The following is a 14,421-nucleotide window of genomic DNA, read 5'->3' as shown; positions in this document are numbered from 1 at the left end:
ATTTTTTTGACCTCTTGGAATATTATCTTTACATTTATCACATGGTATCATTGTGTGTGGGCACTCCAAACTATGGTCAATAAAATCCTTTCTTTGAAATTCATTATTACAAGGGCATCTAAAAATTTTAAAATCACAAGAGTTTTCTGAATGTGAAGTTAAAATTTTGAATCTTTTAATTTTTGTACAACCATTATTGGGACATTTAACGAATCTACATTTACAATTTAATATATGAGTTTCGAATTCTTCAAGTCTAATAGTTTTTTTACATCCTTTTGAATGATCTAAATATTTGTGAATAAAGAAATTAAATTTCATATCCTTTTTGAAAATAAAATTGGGGGCTATATGAAAATGGACACATAATTATCTTATTTGATAGTGTGTTTTCAAAAAATCTATTTCTTATTAGATCATTAATTGAGGTTAAAGGGGTTCTGCATTCCATACATGTTCCTCTCTTTTCAATATTTTCAATAAAACAATTTTTGCATGCGGTGTGACCCTATAAAATAAATCAATTAATAAACAATGAATGTGGTTTGAAACTATTTTTTAATTTTATAATTACCTCTTTACATTGATACATTTCTTTTTTAAATGCAAATTCTGAGCAAATAGAACATGAAAACTCTTCTATTACCGATTCATAATTATCTAATAAAATATTTTTAAAAATGAATTCATTTGAAAAAATTTTTTCATCTATGACCTAAATTTATAAAATTGAATTTTAGTTTTAAATATTATTAATTTTTTAAATTAAATTAAAAATAAAACATACAGGAAAACTGTTTTCTAATTGAATATTATTACTACCAAGATCCATGATTTTAATATTGCAATAAAATAATAATAATAATCTCAAATTAATTTAATCTTAAATAGAAAAAAAAATATACATTAATTTTTTTTTTAAGTTATTTAATTTTAAATAACTTAAAAAACAATACCAAATTAAGTTACCTAATATTATCTCGAATAAATAGTATTAATTATAATATACAAATAAAGTAGGTGTGGTTAAATATATAATTTTTTTTTTTTCACCACCACTCTACAAAAAAAAAAATTTAAGTAGTGGCTTTAAAAATAGATTTATTATTTATTACAATTAATTTAATAATTTTTTTTAATATTAATTGTAATTTTAAAATTTTTTGTTTTAATATTATAATCTATAAATACAGGCACTTCACTGAATGATAAAATCTCTCCTCTGAAATTGATATTTATAAAACGCGCTAAAAAGTTTTGATCGATTAACATATCTGGTAATGTATTAAATGAATCTTTGGAAACGGTGTAAATTAAATTATAATCATCGACTGAATTAAAAAATATATAAAAGTTAATATTTATCTTATTAAATAAAAAAAAAAAAAAGAATACCTACCCTGTTGAAAACACGACAAACCTTTTAATGAACCTGCTATTTCATTACCATATTTATCATATTCGTTGGAATAAATTGAAATTATCAAAGGCATTGCAAATGGATATATTGATTCATTTGAGCATTTATCTTTATACAATAATAATCGACTGCTAATATTTTTATCCTGGATGGAATATGCAAAATTAAAAAATATAAAAAACAATAGTAAAGTGGTTTTAATTTTAATTTTTATTATCATTATTTATTAAAGTTTGATTAACAATATTTTATTTATATTTATAATTTTTTTTTATTAAACAAATTTTTTTATTTCATTTTTTAAATATTGGTTTTTTTTTTTTTTTTTTTTTTTTTTATTATTATTATTAAAAAAAAATAAAATAATATAAATAAAATAAATAAAATAAAATAAAATAAAATAAAATTATATAATAAAAATTAATAATAATTTTACTTATAATAAAAATTAAAAAATTTATTAAAAGATAAAATTGTGTGTGTTTTTTTATATGTGTGTGTTTTTTTTATTTTTTTAATTAAATAAAAAATAATAGATGCGAAAGAAAAAAAAGTGTAAATTTACTTTTGAAATAAATAATAGAGTTTTTATAAATTTATTTGTTTTAAATTAAAATTATGTGTATTATTACACCCAGGTAAATAAAAAATTTATAACATTTTTCATTTTTTTTTAAATGTGAAACCTTTAATGGCACCATATTCAGTAAATACTATTGAATCATCAATATTTTTTATATATATCCTTCTTTTTTTTCAAATAATGTCTTTTTTTCAAAAATTTATATTTAATTTATAAAATATATTTTTTTTTGTAAATTGGTTAAATTATTTTTTTAATTGTAAAAAGGTGGGGTAAAAATATATATATAAATTTATTTTATCCATTTTTATAATCATAAATTTTGAGATTTATATTTATCTTTCAAAATTGGTAAGTTTTGTAAGGTATTCAATATTAAACCTTCCAAACCTTTCAAATATTTAATATAAACAAATAATTGGAAAGATTTTGAAATGGAATACAATAAAAGTGAAGCTATAAAAGGTTTAAAATTATTTAAGGATTTGAATTGATTTTAAAATATTTAATAATTGAAAATTTGGTTTAACTTTTATTAAGAAATTAAAAGAAAATTTTATTTTGATAAAAAAATGATTTATTCAAAAATAATTTCGATTAAATAGAGCTTTGATCCACCAATATATCCTTGTCTTTTACCATTAACATTTGATCTATTTGAAGTAAATGAAACTTCTTGAGTGTTAACTGTTATTGCTTTTGTTTCATTTACACCATAAACGGCTTGACTATTATAGTCTTCATAATAAACAAAGTATGGATTTCTTTTTTCAGTTTCGGTGTATTCTTTAAAAACAAAGTTTTCAACTACATTACCAGCTTTTATTGTCCAATCGGCTTCAATATATACATGATGATGAAATTTGACTTTGAATGTTCTTGATTTTGCACTTGGGAATTTTACTATCAATGTGTTTGGTCTATATATGTGTTCAGCAATAAGACCCTTTAAAAAATATAAATTAGAAAATAATTAAAAGGTATAAATAAAACCAATTACATAATTACCCTAAAACCACTTGCCAAACTATGGGTCAACACTGACCAACCAATTAAAGCGTTTGGCCCAAGTAAATGTGATCCTTTGGTATCAGCTATTTCATAAGTAATATTAGGAGGGGTTCTACTGTAGGAAAAAGCTTTGACTGGATAATAAGTGAAGTCTGCATTTTTGAATACTCTAGCTGTATCAAAATAGGGTGGTTGAGTGTATCCAACTTCTACACCATCGAAGTAATGACGTGTAAGATTCCATCCAGCTTTAATTACCTTTTTCATAAAGTCAATTGAATAAGAATGTAATCTTGATCTGGCATCATTTACATCAAAATCACTGAAACCCCATTGTTTACCATAAAATACACAATCTCTTTGAATACATAGATATTGAGAAGCGGTTAATATATATAAACCAATGGTGTTAATCTGTTTTTTAAAAAATATTAATATTAGCGAATGTTAAATTAAAAAGTATAAACAATTACTATACATACCAATTCACTCTCTTCGCCAAAATAAATCAAACCGTCAGTAATTTTATCACGATAAATCATTAATTGGATTTGAAGAGATGATGAAAGTGTTTCATTTGGCATTGATTTAATTTCATTTGGTATTAAAGAATCATTTACATTTTTATTACCATTTCTTTTGAAATACTCTTCAGCCAAAATAATATAATCATCACCAGTTTTTTGAAGTTGTTGGAATTAAATAATGCATTGTCTTCTTCTTTCCTCACTTATTTTTTTTTCAATAAGTCGCTCTACTGCTTCCATAATTTGTTTGAGACTAAATTATTAATAAAACTATTAATAAAATCCTACTTTAAAAAGATAAATTGATAGTACTTACAATCTTTCTTGACTATTTAAAAAACCAAGTTTTTCAAAAAGAAAGTTTAATGCACCAAAGATGATTCCTGCACCACCACCGGTTGGGTCTGCTGATAATGCAATACCCAAAATTTGCATTAAATCCTCAAAAGGAACTTCACTGTAAAGTTCTTTAGCACCCTTTTCAGCTTGAATATCTTGAAAAGCTATTTTATGGTTTTCCATTTCTTCCTTATCAAATGCAGTAACGGATCCATCAATTTTTTTCAACTCTTGTAATTGTTCATCTAAATAAGCTTTAAGTTTTTCATCATAGTTTTCATAAACTTTTTTGAATCTATCTCTACCTATAATAAAAAAATTATTGTTTAATATCTTGAAATAAATAAAACTATTATTTTTTACTTACAATCTTGTAGACGTGTAATTTGTTCATTTGAAAGAGACATTGTATAAATTATAAATGATTATATAACAAAAAAAATTTAATTTTATAAAAAAAAAAAAAAACAAAAAATTAAAAAAATAAAAAAAAAAATTAGGGTGATTTACAAATCAACCCCATTTTCTGCTTTTTTTTTTTATTTTTATGATAATTAAAACCTCTAATCCCAAAATTATAATTTTGTAAAAAAACAAATTTTTGAACTTAAATTAAAACTGATAAAAATGCTTTTCTTTTTCAAACAAATTTTCATTATTATAAATAAAAAACAGTAAAAAATACCCCCATTGTTAAATCCTCATTCAAATATCAATATAATTTTAACCACTCACTCCAAAATTATAATTTTGTAAAAAAACAAATTTTTGAACTTAAATTAAAACTGATAAAAATGCTTTTCTTTTTCAAACAAATTTTCATTATTATAAATAAAAAACAGTAAAAAATACCCCCATTGTTAAACCCTCATTCAAAAATATACAGTATGATGCAATATATGATGCACGGATTCATATTTTATTATAATAAATCCATTAATATTTTTAAAAATTGTATTTGTGACCTTAAAGTTCTGAGACACTCCTATCTTAGATTTAAATTGATTAGATGAACAAAGGGATAATAAAAAATATTTAAATTTTAAAAACATTAATATAATTTAATTCAAAAAATGTTATTAAAATTATTTTATATTAAAAATAAATTATTTAATAAATAATTATAATTTTCAATAAAATTAAAATATGATTAATAAATTTTTATTGTTTCCCAAAAATTTGATAAATTATTAAATAAAAAGTAAAACTAATAAAATTATTATTTATTTTATTTTAAATGAAAATAATTTTATGTGAATTTTGATTATGGTTATAATATTATTTGATTACAAAAAAACATTACAATGCGTTTAGTAGCGCCATTTAAATGATTCGTCTTGTAGATGTAATTTATAATCGTATTAACTTGCTCTGAATTCTTTGCCAGGTTCTGATTGAAGTTTCATCATGTAAATAAATGTATTGTATATTTATTAAAATTCCTCTGCCTTCTATACCAGTACTTTCATATTCTTTTGTAGAGTTTATTGATTCCCTATTTGAATTACCAACAATTTATGAAATCGTACCGTATTTTCCACATTGTTATGATTGAGTTTCGAAAAAATTGTAATATTTTTTCCATATTTGAAAATTTATTGAAAAATAAAAAAGATAAATGTTTGTTTTTTTTAAAATTTTTTTTAAAATTTTTTTTTTTTTTATAAGAGTATTGTTTAGTCATTCAAAAATTAGAAATGGTGGTTACAGGTTTCAACAATTAAAAATACCTGTAAAAAAATTAGAAATGTAATGTAGATGGAGCTACTTTAGTTATAGATAAATAATAAATATAAATAATTCTAATAATCAAATAAATATACAATTCTTTGTTTGTGAAAACTAAAACCGAAAACTGAAAACTAAAAAATAAAATTTTATTTTTTAAATTTTTCATTTTTTTATTTTTATTTTATTTTTAATTTTTAATTTTAAATAATTTATTATTTAAAATAAAGGAAAATATAAATATATTATTTAGTTGAGATATAATTATAACTGTAATATTCATTTAATTCTAAAATGCATATGATGTAATGTAAATGAACTTTAAAGTATAATTAATTTTTTTTTTTTTTTTTTTTTTTTTTTTTAAAAGTGAAGATAATTAAAAGCAAATGCTTTAAATTAATCAGTAAAATTTTATTTAATGTTTTTTTATAAAGTTTTTAAAGAAAATATTCTAAACTGTTGATATTTGGTAAAGATTTGATGCTGATGAAGTATGCTCTTGCTATTCTTCTTTTAAATTTTCTATATTCTTCATTAATGTTGCTAATTGTTTGTGGTTGTTTAGCGTGTCTTTCCTTGATGTTTTTTAAACCTTTTAAGTATTCTAAAGTAGCTAGTTTAGTCCATTTTGAGGTTAGATTCTTATAATCGAGTTCTTTTATTGTATTTTCTTGATCGTCATATAATTCTTTACATAACCAAATCCAAACATGATGAAATACCAGGGCTATGGCATTTCTATAAGCGAAGCATCTAGTTAAGTCGAAATCTATTGCTTTATAGTTCCATTGGAAGTGTGATTTGTGGAATCTGGTGTTGTTGTAATCCATATTTATTTCTCAATCGGATTTGCGACCTTCTGGGATTTTGAATGCAATGAATACAAAAGACATGCCCAGTAAGTTATCACCAGGAAGATACAAGGTTATAAAGACTCGATAGTTGCAGGGTTCGAACCTGCGCCCCCGAAGGGAATGCCTTAGCAGGGCACCGCATTAACCACTTTGCTAAACTACCTTAGTTGAAATTATTGTAATGAAGCTCTATACAGCTTACAAATGATTAAGTATATATATGTAAAATAAGTATAACAAATAAACAACAAATAACAAATATTATATGTGTAATGAAATTGTAGTTTATTTAATAATATAGAATAAAAAAACCTCTGAAGTTTTAGACTGAGAACTTAAGGTATTTATACTGAATGAGATTGGTTCTAGAAGCTAATTCTTAAGTTATTTGGAAACACTGGAATTGGTAGTTACTAAGCAGTAGTTAGTAAACAGCAGTTAGTGACTCTTAATTAGCCTAGGGTCATAGCGTTAATATAGCGATATCATAACAGTATATATATGGTCGGACGGGGGGGCAGTTATACTACATTTTCCCCACGGTTTTGGAAATTCGACGGCACCGAATTGAAACGGCCTTGAGAGAATAAAATTCTTTTGACATTCCGAACATATTTCTTTAACAAATTATTTAATTGAGCTTGTTGCACAGCAGTGAGAATAATTGATCCATCTTGAGCGGACTGATAAACTTGGTTGTGAATTGACGGTGTACTGTTTGGATTTTGAGTTGAATGATTATCTGCACTTATAACTGTTTGTTCTAAAGATTTGATGAATGCAGGTGGTTGCTTAAATTTCTTACTGATTTTATTATTAAAGTTATTATTATTTCTATTGAACTTATTAATATTACGGGAATTGACATTATTAAAGTTGTTATTATTACTATTGAAACTATTACTATTAAAATTATTACTATTACGAGCATTTATATTATTTGACTTGATTGATGTTTGACGTGTTGATGAGTGATGGTCCGGGTGTGATGATGATCGACTGAATATGCTTTCTGATTTATTGACATATCTTACAGAGTTGATTCTATAACAATTATTATCGGGTTTGGGCTTTAAAGACTGATAATTGAGAACATTAACTGAGGTTGAATTGAGCTGAGCTGGGTTGAAATTACTATCTAACGGTGTACTATTTTCAGTGTACGAATATAACGGGACATAACAATTAGCTTTACTACAGACTAATTTACTTTTTGAAAGGATTGGATCAGCACCAATGGCATTTAAACCGTTTAAACCTAAAATACATGACGAGGAGATATCGGAATCTCTAAATACTTCTAATTCAACTTGTTCAGAAACAGGACCAAACGAAAGGTTACAGATAGTTGTACCAATTGGAAGTAGTTTGTGGTTACTTACAGATTGTATGATTTTTTTACTTGAGTTAATTGAGAGATTGAGTCTTTTTGCAAGTGATTCTCTTATGCATGATAAGCTAGCACCAGTATCTATGAGAACTCTAACACCTTGATTGTTTTATCTTCAAATTTGCACATACCTTTTTATATCCTGAAACACTAGCGATTGTGTTGATTGTTGGCTCGACGTTTACATCATTACCTATATAGTCATTATTTAAATTACTATTATTTCTATCTCTATAATTTTGTTGATTAACATATCTATTTCTATTACTATTATTATTATTATAACTATTAAAACTTGATCTTTGATTATTACTCTTATTTCTATTTAACTGATAATTATTGTAATTATTTTGATTATATCCATTTTGATTATAATTATTACTATTCCTATGATTACTATTAATATATCTATTACTTCTATTTTGGGAAAACTTATCTTTGTTTTGACAATTTCTACTAAAGTGTCCTTCCATTCCGCACGAATAACAAACGACGGACATGTTTTGTGTATCATTACTTATACCGGCAACATTAAAACTTGGATTATTTGCATTTGCCATTGAGACATTAGGGGTTCTATTTGTACCAAAAATACCATTTAATGGTTCTTTAATTAAATATAAGGAAACTCCTTTGGATTCAGTGAAAGCGATTTCTAAGTTTCTTACTTCTTCGAGATATTCTTGATAAGTGGAGTCCTTTCTACATTTTAAAGCCAAATAATCTTTAAAATTACATCCTAAAGCTTGGTTTAAAAATGTGATTGCTGCTTCATCTGGTAAATTACTTCTTTTCTTTACTATTGAGAATACAAGTAGCAAGGCATCTAATGATTTAAATTTATTTTCTCTAGAAAAATTAGAGAATCTATCCAAGACGACACTTGGACTATCTTGATAATATCTTCTTAACCTGAGAATATTATCTTCTACGGAATTTGAATTAAACGGGTCAATAGATCTTAATCTATCTATTGCACTACCACGCAAACTGGAGAGTAAGTTAGCACTTGTTGGTCTAACAAAATGATGTCTAAATAAGAATTCAAATAAATCCCAATTCTTATCGAACTCTGCTTTATTAGCTCCATCAAATTTAGATTCTTCTGGAAATGGAGTACGATTTGGTTGAAAATTTAATTCCTTCAATATTTTCATCTGATTGTTTATCAATTCCATCATTTTTAGTTCTTGTTCTTTTAACTTGGCATTATTTGAGTTATTATTTACTGTAGGTTTTTTCTGGGATGGTGGAATGATACCTGTAGGTTTTACAGTAGGATTTGTGGCTTCCGCTTTAACTTGATAATTATTTTTAACTTTATTATTATTATTTACTAAATTACTATTTTCATTTTCAAAATTATTATTATTTAAACTATTATTAAAAACGTCATTTCTTTCTAAATTTGAACTATTACTTTCTGAATTACTATTTATATCACCTTGGTTATTAAATGGAAACATTTTTGAAATTTATTTTTATTTTTTTTTTTTTTTTTTTTTATATCTTCTTATTTATGAACCGACAAATTAATTAAAAATAAAATTTTTTTTTTTTTTTTTTTTTTTTTAAAATTTTAATTAATTTTTTTAAAAATTTAAAATCTTCCGAATATTATGTGGAGAGGTTAACACACTTTAACAAACAATTAAAAACAAATAAACTACTACAATTATTACTATACTTAAAACAAAACTGGGGTTAACACATAAAATTACCTGAATTAAAAACTTGAACAAAATATCTTTATCACACAAAAGATTACAATAATTAACTAAACAATAAAAGAGATAAATAACCTAATTCTCTTCCCCCAAAAAAATTTAAAACAAACGCAAAACGAGACAAAACAGATTCTGATGAGCTGTCGCCAAAATGTAATGAAGCTCTATACAGCTTACAAATGATTAAGTATATATATGTAAAATAAGTATAACAAATAAACAACAAATAACAAATATTATATGTGTAATGAAATTGTAGTTTATTTAATAATATAGAATAAAAAAACCTCTGAAGTTTTAGACTGAGAACTTAAGGTATTTATACTGAATGAGATTGGTTCTAGAAGCTAATTCTTAAGTTATTTGGAAACACTGGAATTGGTAGTTACTAAGCAGTAGTTAGTAAACAGCAGTTAGTGACTCTTAATTAGCCTAGGGTCATAGCGTTAATATAGCGATATCATAACAGTATATATATGGTCGGACGGGGGGGCAGTTATACTACATTATTGTTGAATAAATGTCCCCCCGCCGTCGAACATCTCAAATTGCCAATCAAATTCATCAAAATAAAAGACATGCTCACAGATTCAGAAATCAGAGTTGTAATCAATGGTGCTTTTTCAGACCCATTCACATCAAAAAGAGGTACCAAAAAAGGGGACCCAATATCACCAACACTATTTGCTCTAGTATGGCAACAGCAATAAAAAAAATTAAGAAATAGAAGGAATATTTGGCCAAAAGATACGTCAATTCGCAGATGACACAAGCAAAATAGCTAAAAACTATCAAGATTCATTGAAAATAGACAATATTATAAATCTTTTCTGCCAAGCAACAACCGCCAAAATCAATCAAAAGGTTATCATTATACTATTAATTTGAACTACTTTATATGTTCAAACCTTATGGTGGTCATATACTACATGCTGTAATGAAAAGGTATACGATTATGACGAAGTTACACAATTAAACTACTTAACGAAAAAATAATAAACTCTAAAATAAACACTTTTGGAGACGCAACAAAATATAATCACATTAAAGATATAGACTACTGATTCATTACATTGCCCTATTTAAAATGTTTTATATTCAAAAACACTACTTTGAAGAAGTCATCTATTATAGATTGTCTATATTTGGTTAGCTTGATTAGCTTGATGTGATGTACTGTCCTGAGTTATTGGTTGTTTAGGTTTGGTACTTTTTGTATTTTTGTTTTTCGGCGATTTTAAGTTCAAATTTTCCGTTTGAGGTTGTGTGTATGCTAGGACCTCTATTCCTATTTCACTCATTTCTTATTCGGTTTGTTTCAGAAGTTCATGCTCCCAGTTAAATAGATCATATTCATTTCTATTTGCTCTTATTTGTATTTTTCTTGAGCCAAGAACTATTCCTCCATTTTGATTATTTAATTATTTCAATTTTGTCTGTTAAGACCTTCATTCTAACATGAGCAAAGCAGGTGTCAGTTGCTATGAGCGACATGTATTAAATAAAATGGAATAAATAACTGCACCTTTATTTCAGTATCTCCAGTGTAAATAAGAGCCTATTTGAAAACCCATTTTATTTTGTCTTTTGTCTGACACGTAATATTTTGAATCTGATTCTGAAATTAATTCTTTTAAGTTAATTTCAGTAAATTGAGGTGTAATGTAGATTTGGCATACATACTTCCATAGTTTTTTTTATATTTTTGGTCTGCTACTATTATTGAAATTTGTAATTTATTTTTATGTTGTTATTTTTATTTTTGTTGTTATTATTATTTTTAATTTTTTTAGAGGCACGATTTATTTTTTTGAAAATTTTGGGAGGTGGAAAAATAATATTTTTATTTACCTATAAGTAATACAAGTATTAATATTTGATTTTAGAATAAGTATCAAAAATATTATTTTTTAAAAAAAATATTTCAAAAATTTATTTTTTTAGTGTATCAAAGAAAATGGTCAAATTTAATTTTGAGAAGAAATAAAAAATTCATTGAACCAAGTTTGTGATTATTTTTTTATTATAAACACCTAAAAATCATCTTTTTTATAAAAAAAAAATAAAAAAAAAAAATAAAAAATTTTAAATATTATTTAATAAAATTACAATTAAAGTAATGTATTAAAGGTTTTTATTTATTATAATTAAAAATACACGATTTTATTGAAGGATTTTTTTAGGATCGAATTTTAGGAAAAAGGATCCGGATTTTGATTAGAAAATATAGGATCACTCCTAGTTTTAAAACTCGATCCTGAGCAATAATTAAAGTTGATGAATTTCAGAGTTTTTTTACATTTGAAAAAGAGGTGACCATTAGGATCGTTATGAAGATTTTCTACATGGTCTACATGGTTTGTTGTGAATTTGATGGGTAAGCATCTTGCTTGGAATTTAAATAGGGTGTTTCTTGATTTTGGATCTTTATTAAGTATTGAATAAGTTGATTTAGATATAACCTGTAAGCTGAATACATTGTCGGAACTCTGTTTTTAGTGTAAAATTGTTAAGATTATTTATTTCAGAATACCATTCTTTTTTTTTTTTTTTTTTTTTTTTTTAAAAGTGAAGATAATTAAAATCAAATGTTTAAATTAATCAGTAAAATTTATTTTATGTTTTTTTTTTTATAAAGTTTTTAAAGAAAATATTCTACACTATTGATATCCGAATAACATTCTGCTAAAGTAAGAGAAATTATTTAAAATAAAGGAAAAAATAAATATTATTTAGTTGAGATATAATTATAACTGTAATATTCATTTAATTCTAAAATGCATATGAATACATTACATTGTAATTTATTATCATCAAAACTCAATTAATTATAACTTAAATAGTCATTTAATCAATCAATTATAATAATTAATAATTAAATTTAAAAAAATAAAAAAAATAAAAAATAAAAAAATAAAATAAAAATTTTTCGAAATTTTTCGTTTTATTTAATTTTCGCATAAACTTAAAAATCAAATAATTTTATTATCTTTATTTTTATTGTTTATTTATTATTTATTTATACTTTATTTTTTTATTTTTTTTAAAAAGTGAAGATAATTAAAAGCAAATGCTTTAAATTAATCAGTAAAATTTTATTTAATGTTTTTTATAAAGTTTTTAAAGAAAATATTCTAAACTATTGGTATTTGGTAATGATTTGATGCTGATGAAGTATGCTCTTGCTATTCTTCATTGATGTTGCTAATTGCTTGTGGTTGTTTAGCGTGTTTTTCCTTGATGTTTTTTAAACCTTTTATGTATTCTAAAGTAGCTAGCTTAGTCCAATTTGAGGGTAGATTCTTATAGTGGAGTTCTTTTATTGTATTTTCTTGATCGTCGTATAATTCTTTACATAACCAAATCCAAACTTGATGAAATATTAGGGCTATGGCATTTCTATAAGCGAAGCATCTAGTTAAGTCGAAATCTATTGCTTTATTGTTCCATTGGAAGTGTGATTTGTGAAATCTGGTGTTGTTGTAATCCATATTTATTTCTCCATCTGATTTGCGACCTTCTGGGATTTTATATGTTATATTTTTTATTGATATATTCCTTCTTAATCTTGTTATATCAAGTGACCAATTGAGGACTCTCCCCGAAGTAGTGAATATAAATGATTTTAGTTTATTGAAGTTGATGAATTTCAGAGTTTTTTTACATTTGAAAAATAGATGACCATATGGATCGTTATGAAGATTTTCATTACATAGTCTACATGGTTTTTTGTGAATGAAGTTGATGGGCAAGCATCTTGCTTGGAATTTGAATAGGGTTTTTCTTGATTTTGGATCTTTAATATTAAGTATATTATTGAATAGGTTGATATAGCTATAACCTGTAAGTTGAAGACATTGTTGGAATTCTGTTTTTGGTGTAAAACTGTTGAGATTGTTTATTTCCGAATACCATTCTGCTAAAGAAAGAGGTTTGCCATCTTTATTTTTAATGGATTTCAAACCTTCTAGTAGTCCTTTTTTTACTTTTATTTGTATCCAATCATTGCAGTTTTTAAGTAAGTAATCTGAAGTTATCTTTTTGGTTGATATTTGATGTTTCCAACTGTGTTGATATTCTGATTCTATTTTATTAGTTTCAATTCTATTGATTATTTGATTTATCATCCATAATCTTTGTGCTTTTTGTCTGTTTTTGATATTCCAAAGATTCCAACCTCCTTGATCCATAGGATAATTTGCTCTTTTAGAGCTCATTAATTTGAAGACTTTAAAACCATTTGGACTTTGATTGTTAGGTGCTGATAGCAACCAATCTGCAATTTTATTGATTTCTTTAATTTCATCACCATTGAATTCTTCAATATATGGGTAATACGTTATTCTTGATAGTGGAAACATAATTCTTTACTACTCTTACCGAATTAACGCAGACCCAAAGGTTTTTGTTAAGAACAGTAAGATCGTAAAAAAAGAATTATACGACGAGTTAAATTGTTGGAGGAAAATAAACGACTTCGTCATCACCCACACCGATAACCGTACCAGATAAAATGAACCCTAGTCATACCCTCACCTTTAATGCATGTGGTGTTGACCATATTAATAAAATTTGCCATTTGATGATTAAATAACTTGATATTTGTCCTAATATATACGATGTAAAAGTTTATAACTCTCTGTTTAGTATCCATAAGATTCCCTTTCCCCATCTTCTTAGCACTTGCAGTCAGTATCCTTTGATAATAGCCACCATCGGCGATTTCACCAGTCGATTGCTGGTATCTTACCACTCCCGTACTCTTTGAACTTTTAATTGTACTTCCGCAAAATGATGATGGGAATGACTCTGAGATTTTCTAATTGCTTTAATGATATT

The 14,421-nt window shown here is 24.7% G+C and overlaps 4 protein-coding genes across 4 annotated transcripts; all 4 read right to left on the bottom strand.

The window, feature by feature from the left end:
• Nucleotides 1–310: 310 nt before the first annotated feature.
• Nucleotides 311–697, bottom strand: DICPUDRAFT_25087 (uncharacterized protein; the record flags this gene model as incomplete). The annotated part of the gene is made up of 2 exons (XM_003282942.1): nt 311–508; nt 575–697. Coding segments are annotated over 2 exons (321 nt in total), but the record flags the coding sequence as incomplete, so codon positions are not given.
• A 425-nt stretch (nt 698–1,122) lies between these two features.
• DICPUDRAFT_74006 (uncharacterized protein) lies at nt 1,123–1,493 on the bottom strand (the record flags this gene model as incomplete). Its single annotated transcript, XM_003282941.1, has 2 exons — nt 1,123–1,331; nt 1,400–1,493. The coding sequence occupies 2 exons, from the start codon at nt 1,491–1,493 to the stop codon at nt 1,123–1,125; spliced, it is 303 nt and encodes a 100-aa protein (XP_003282989.1).
• A 1,087-nt stretch (nt 1,494–2,580) lies between these two features.
• On the bottom strand, nt 2,581–4,287 carry DICPUDRAFT_74005 (uncharacterized protein; the record flags this gene model as incomplete). Its single annotated transcript, XM_003282940.1, has 6 exons — nt 2,581–2,949; nt 3,012–3,428; nt 3,497–3,663; nt 3,745–3,794; nt 3,858–4,185; nt 4,248–4,287. 6 exons carry the CDS (start codon nt 4,285–4,287, stop codon nt 2,581–2,583), a joined length of 1,371 nt encoding a protein of 456 aa, XP_003282988.1.
• Nucleotides 4,288–6,986: 2,699 nt separating this feature from the next.
• On the bottom strand, nt 6,987–9,321 carry DICPUDRAFT_146642 (uncharacterized protein; the record flags this gene model as incomplete). Its single annotated transcript, XM_003282939.1, has 3 exons — nt 6,987–7,755; nt 7,848–7,906; nt 7,987–9,321. 3 exons carry the CDS (start codon nt 9,319–9,321, stop codon nt 6,987–6,989), a joined length of 2,163 nt encoding a protein of 720 aa, XP_003282987.1.
• Between the last annotated feature and the right edge of the window lie 5,100 nt (nt 9,322–14,421).

Source organism: Dictyostelium purpureum (genome assembly GCF_000190715.1).
Source record: "Dictyostelium purpureum unplaced genomic scaffold DICPUscaffold_2, whole genome shotgun sequence".
NCBI lineage: Eukaryota > Evosea > Eumycetozoa > Dictyosteliales > Dictyosteliaceae > Dictyostelium > Dictyostelium purpureum.
Note: the sequence above shows the minus strand (reverse complement) of the source record. Positions and strands in the feature narration are given on the sequence as shown.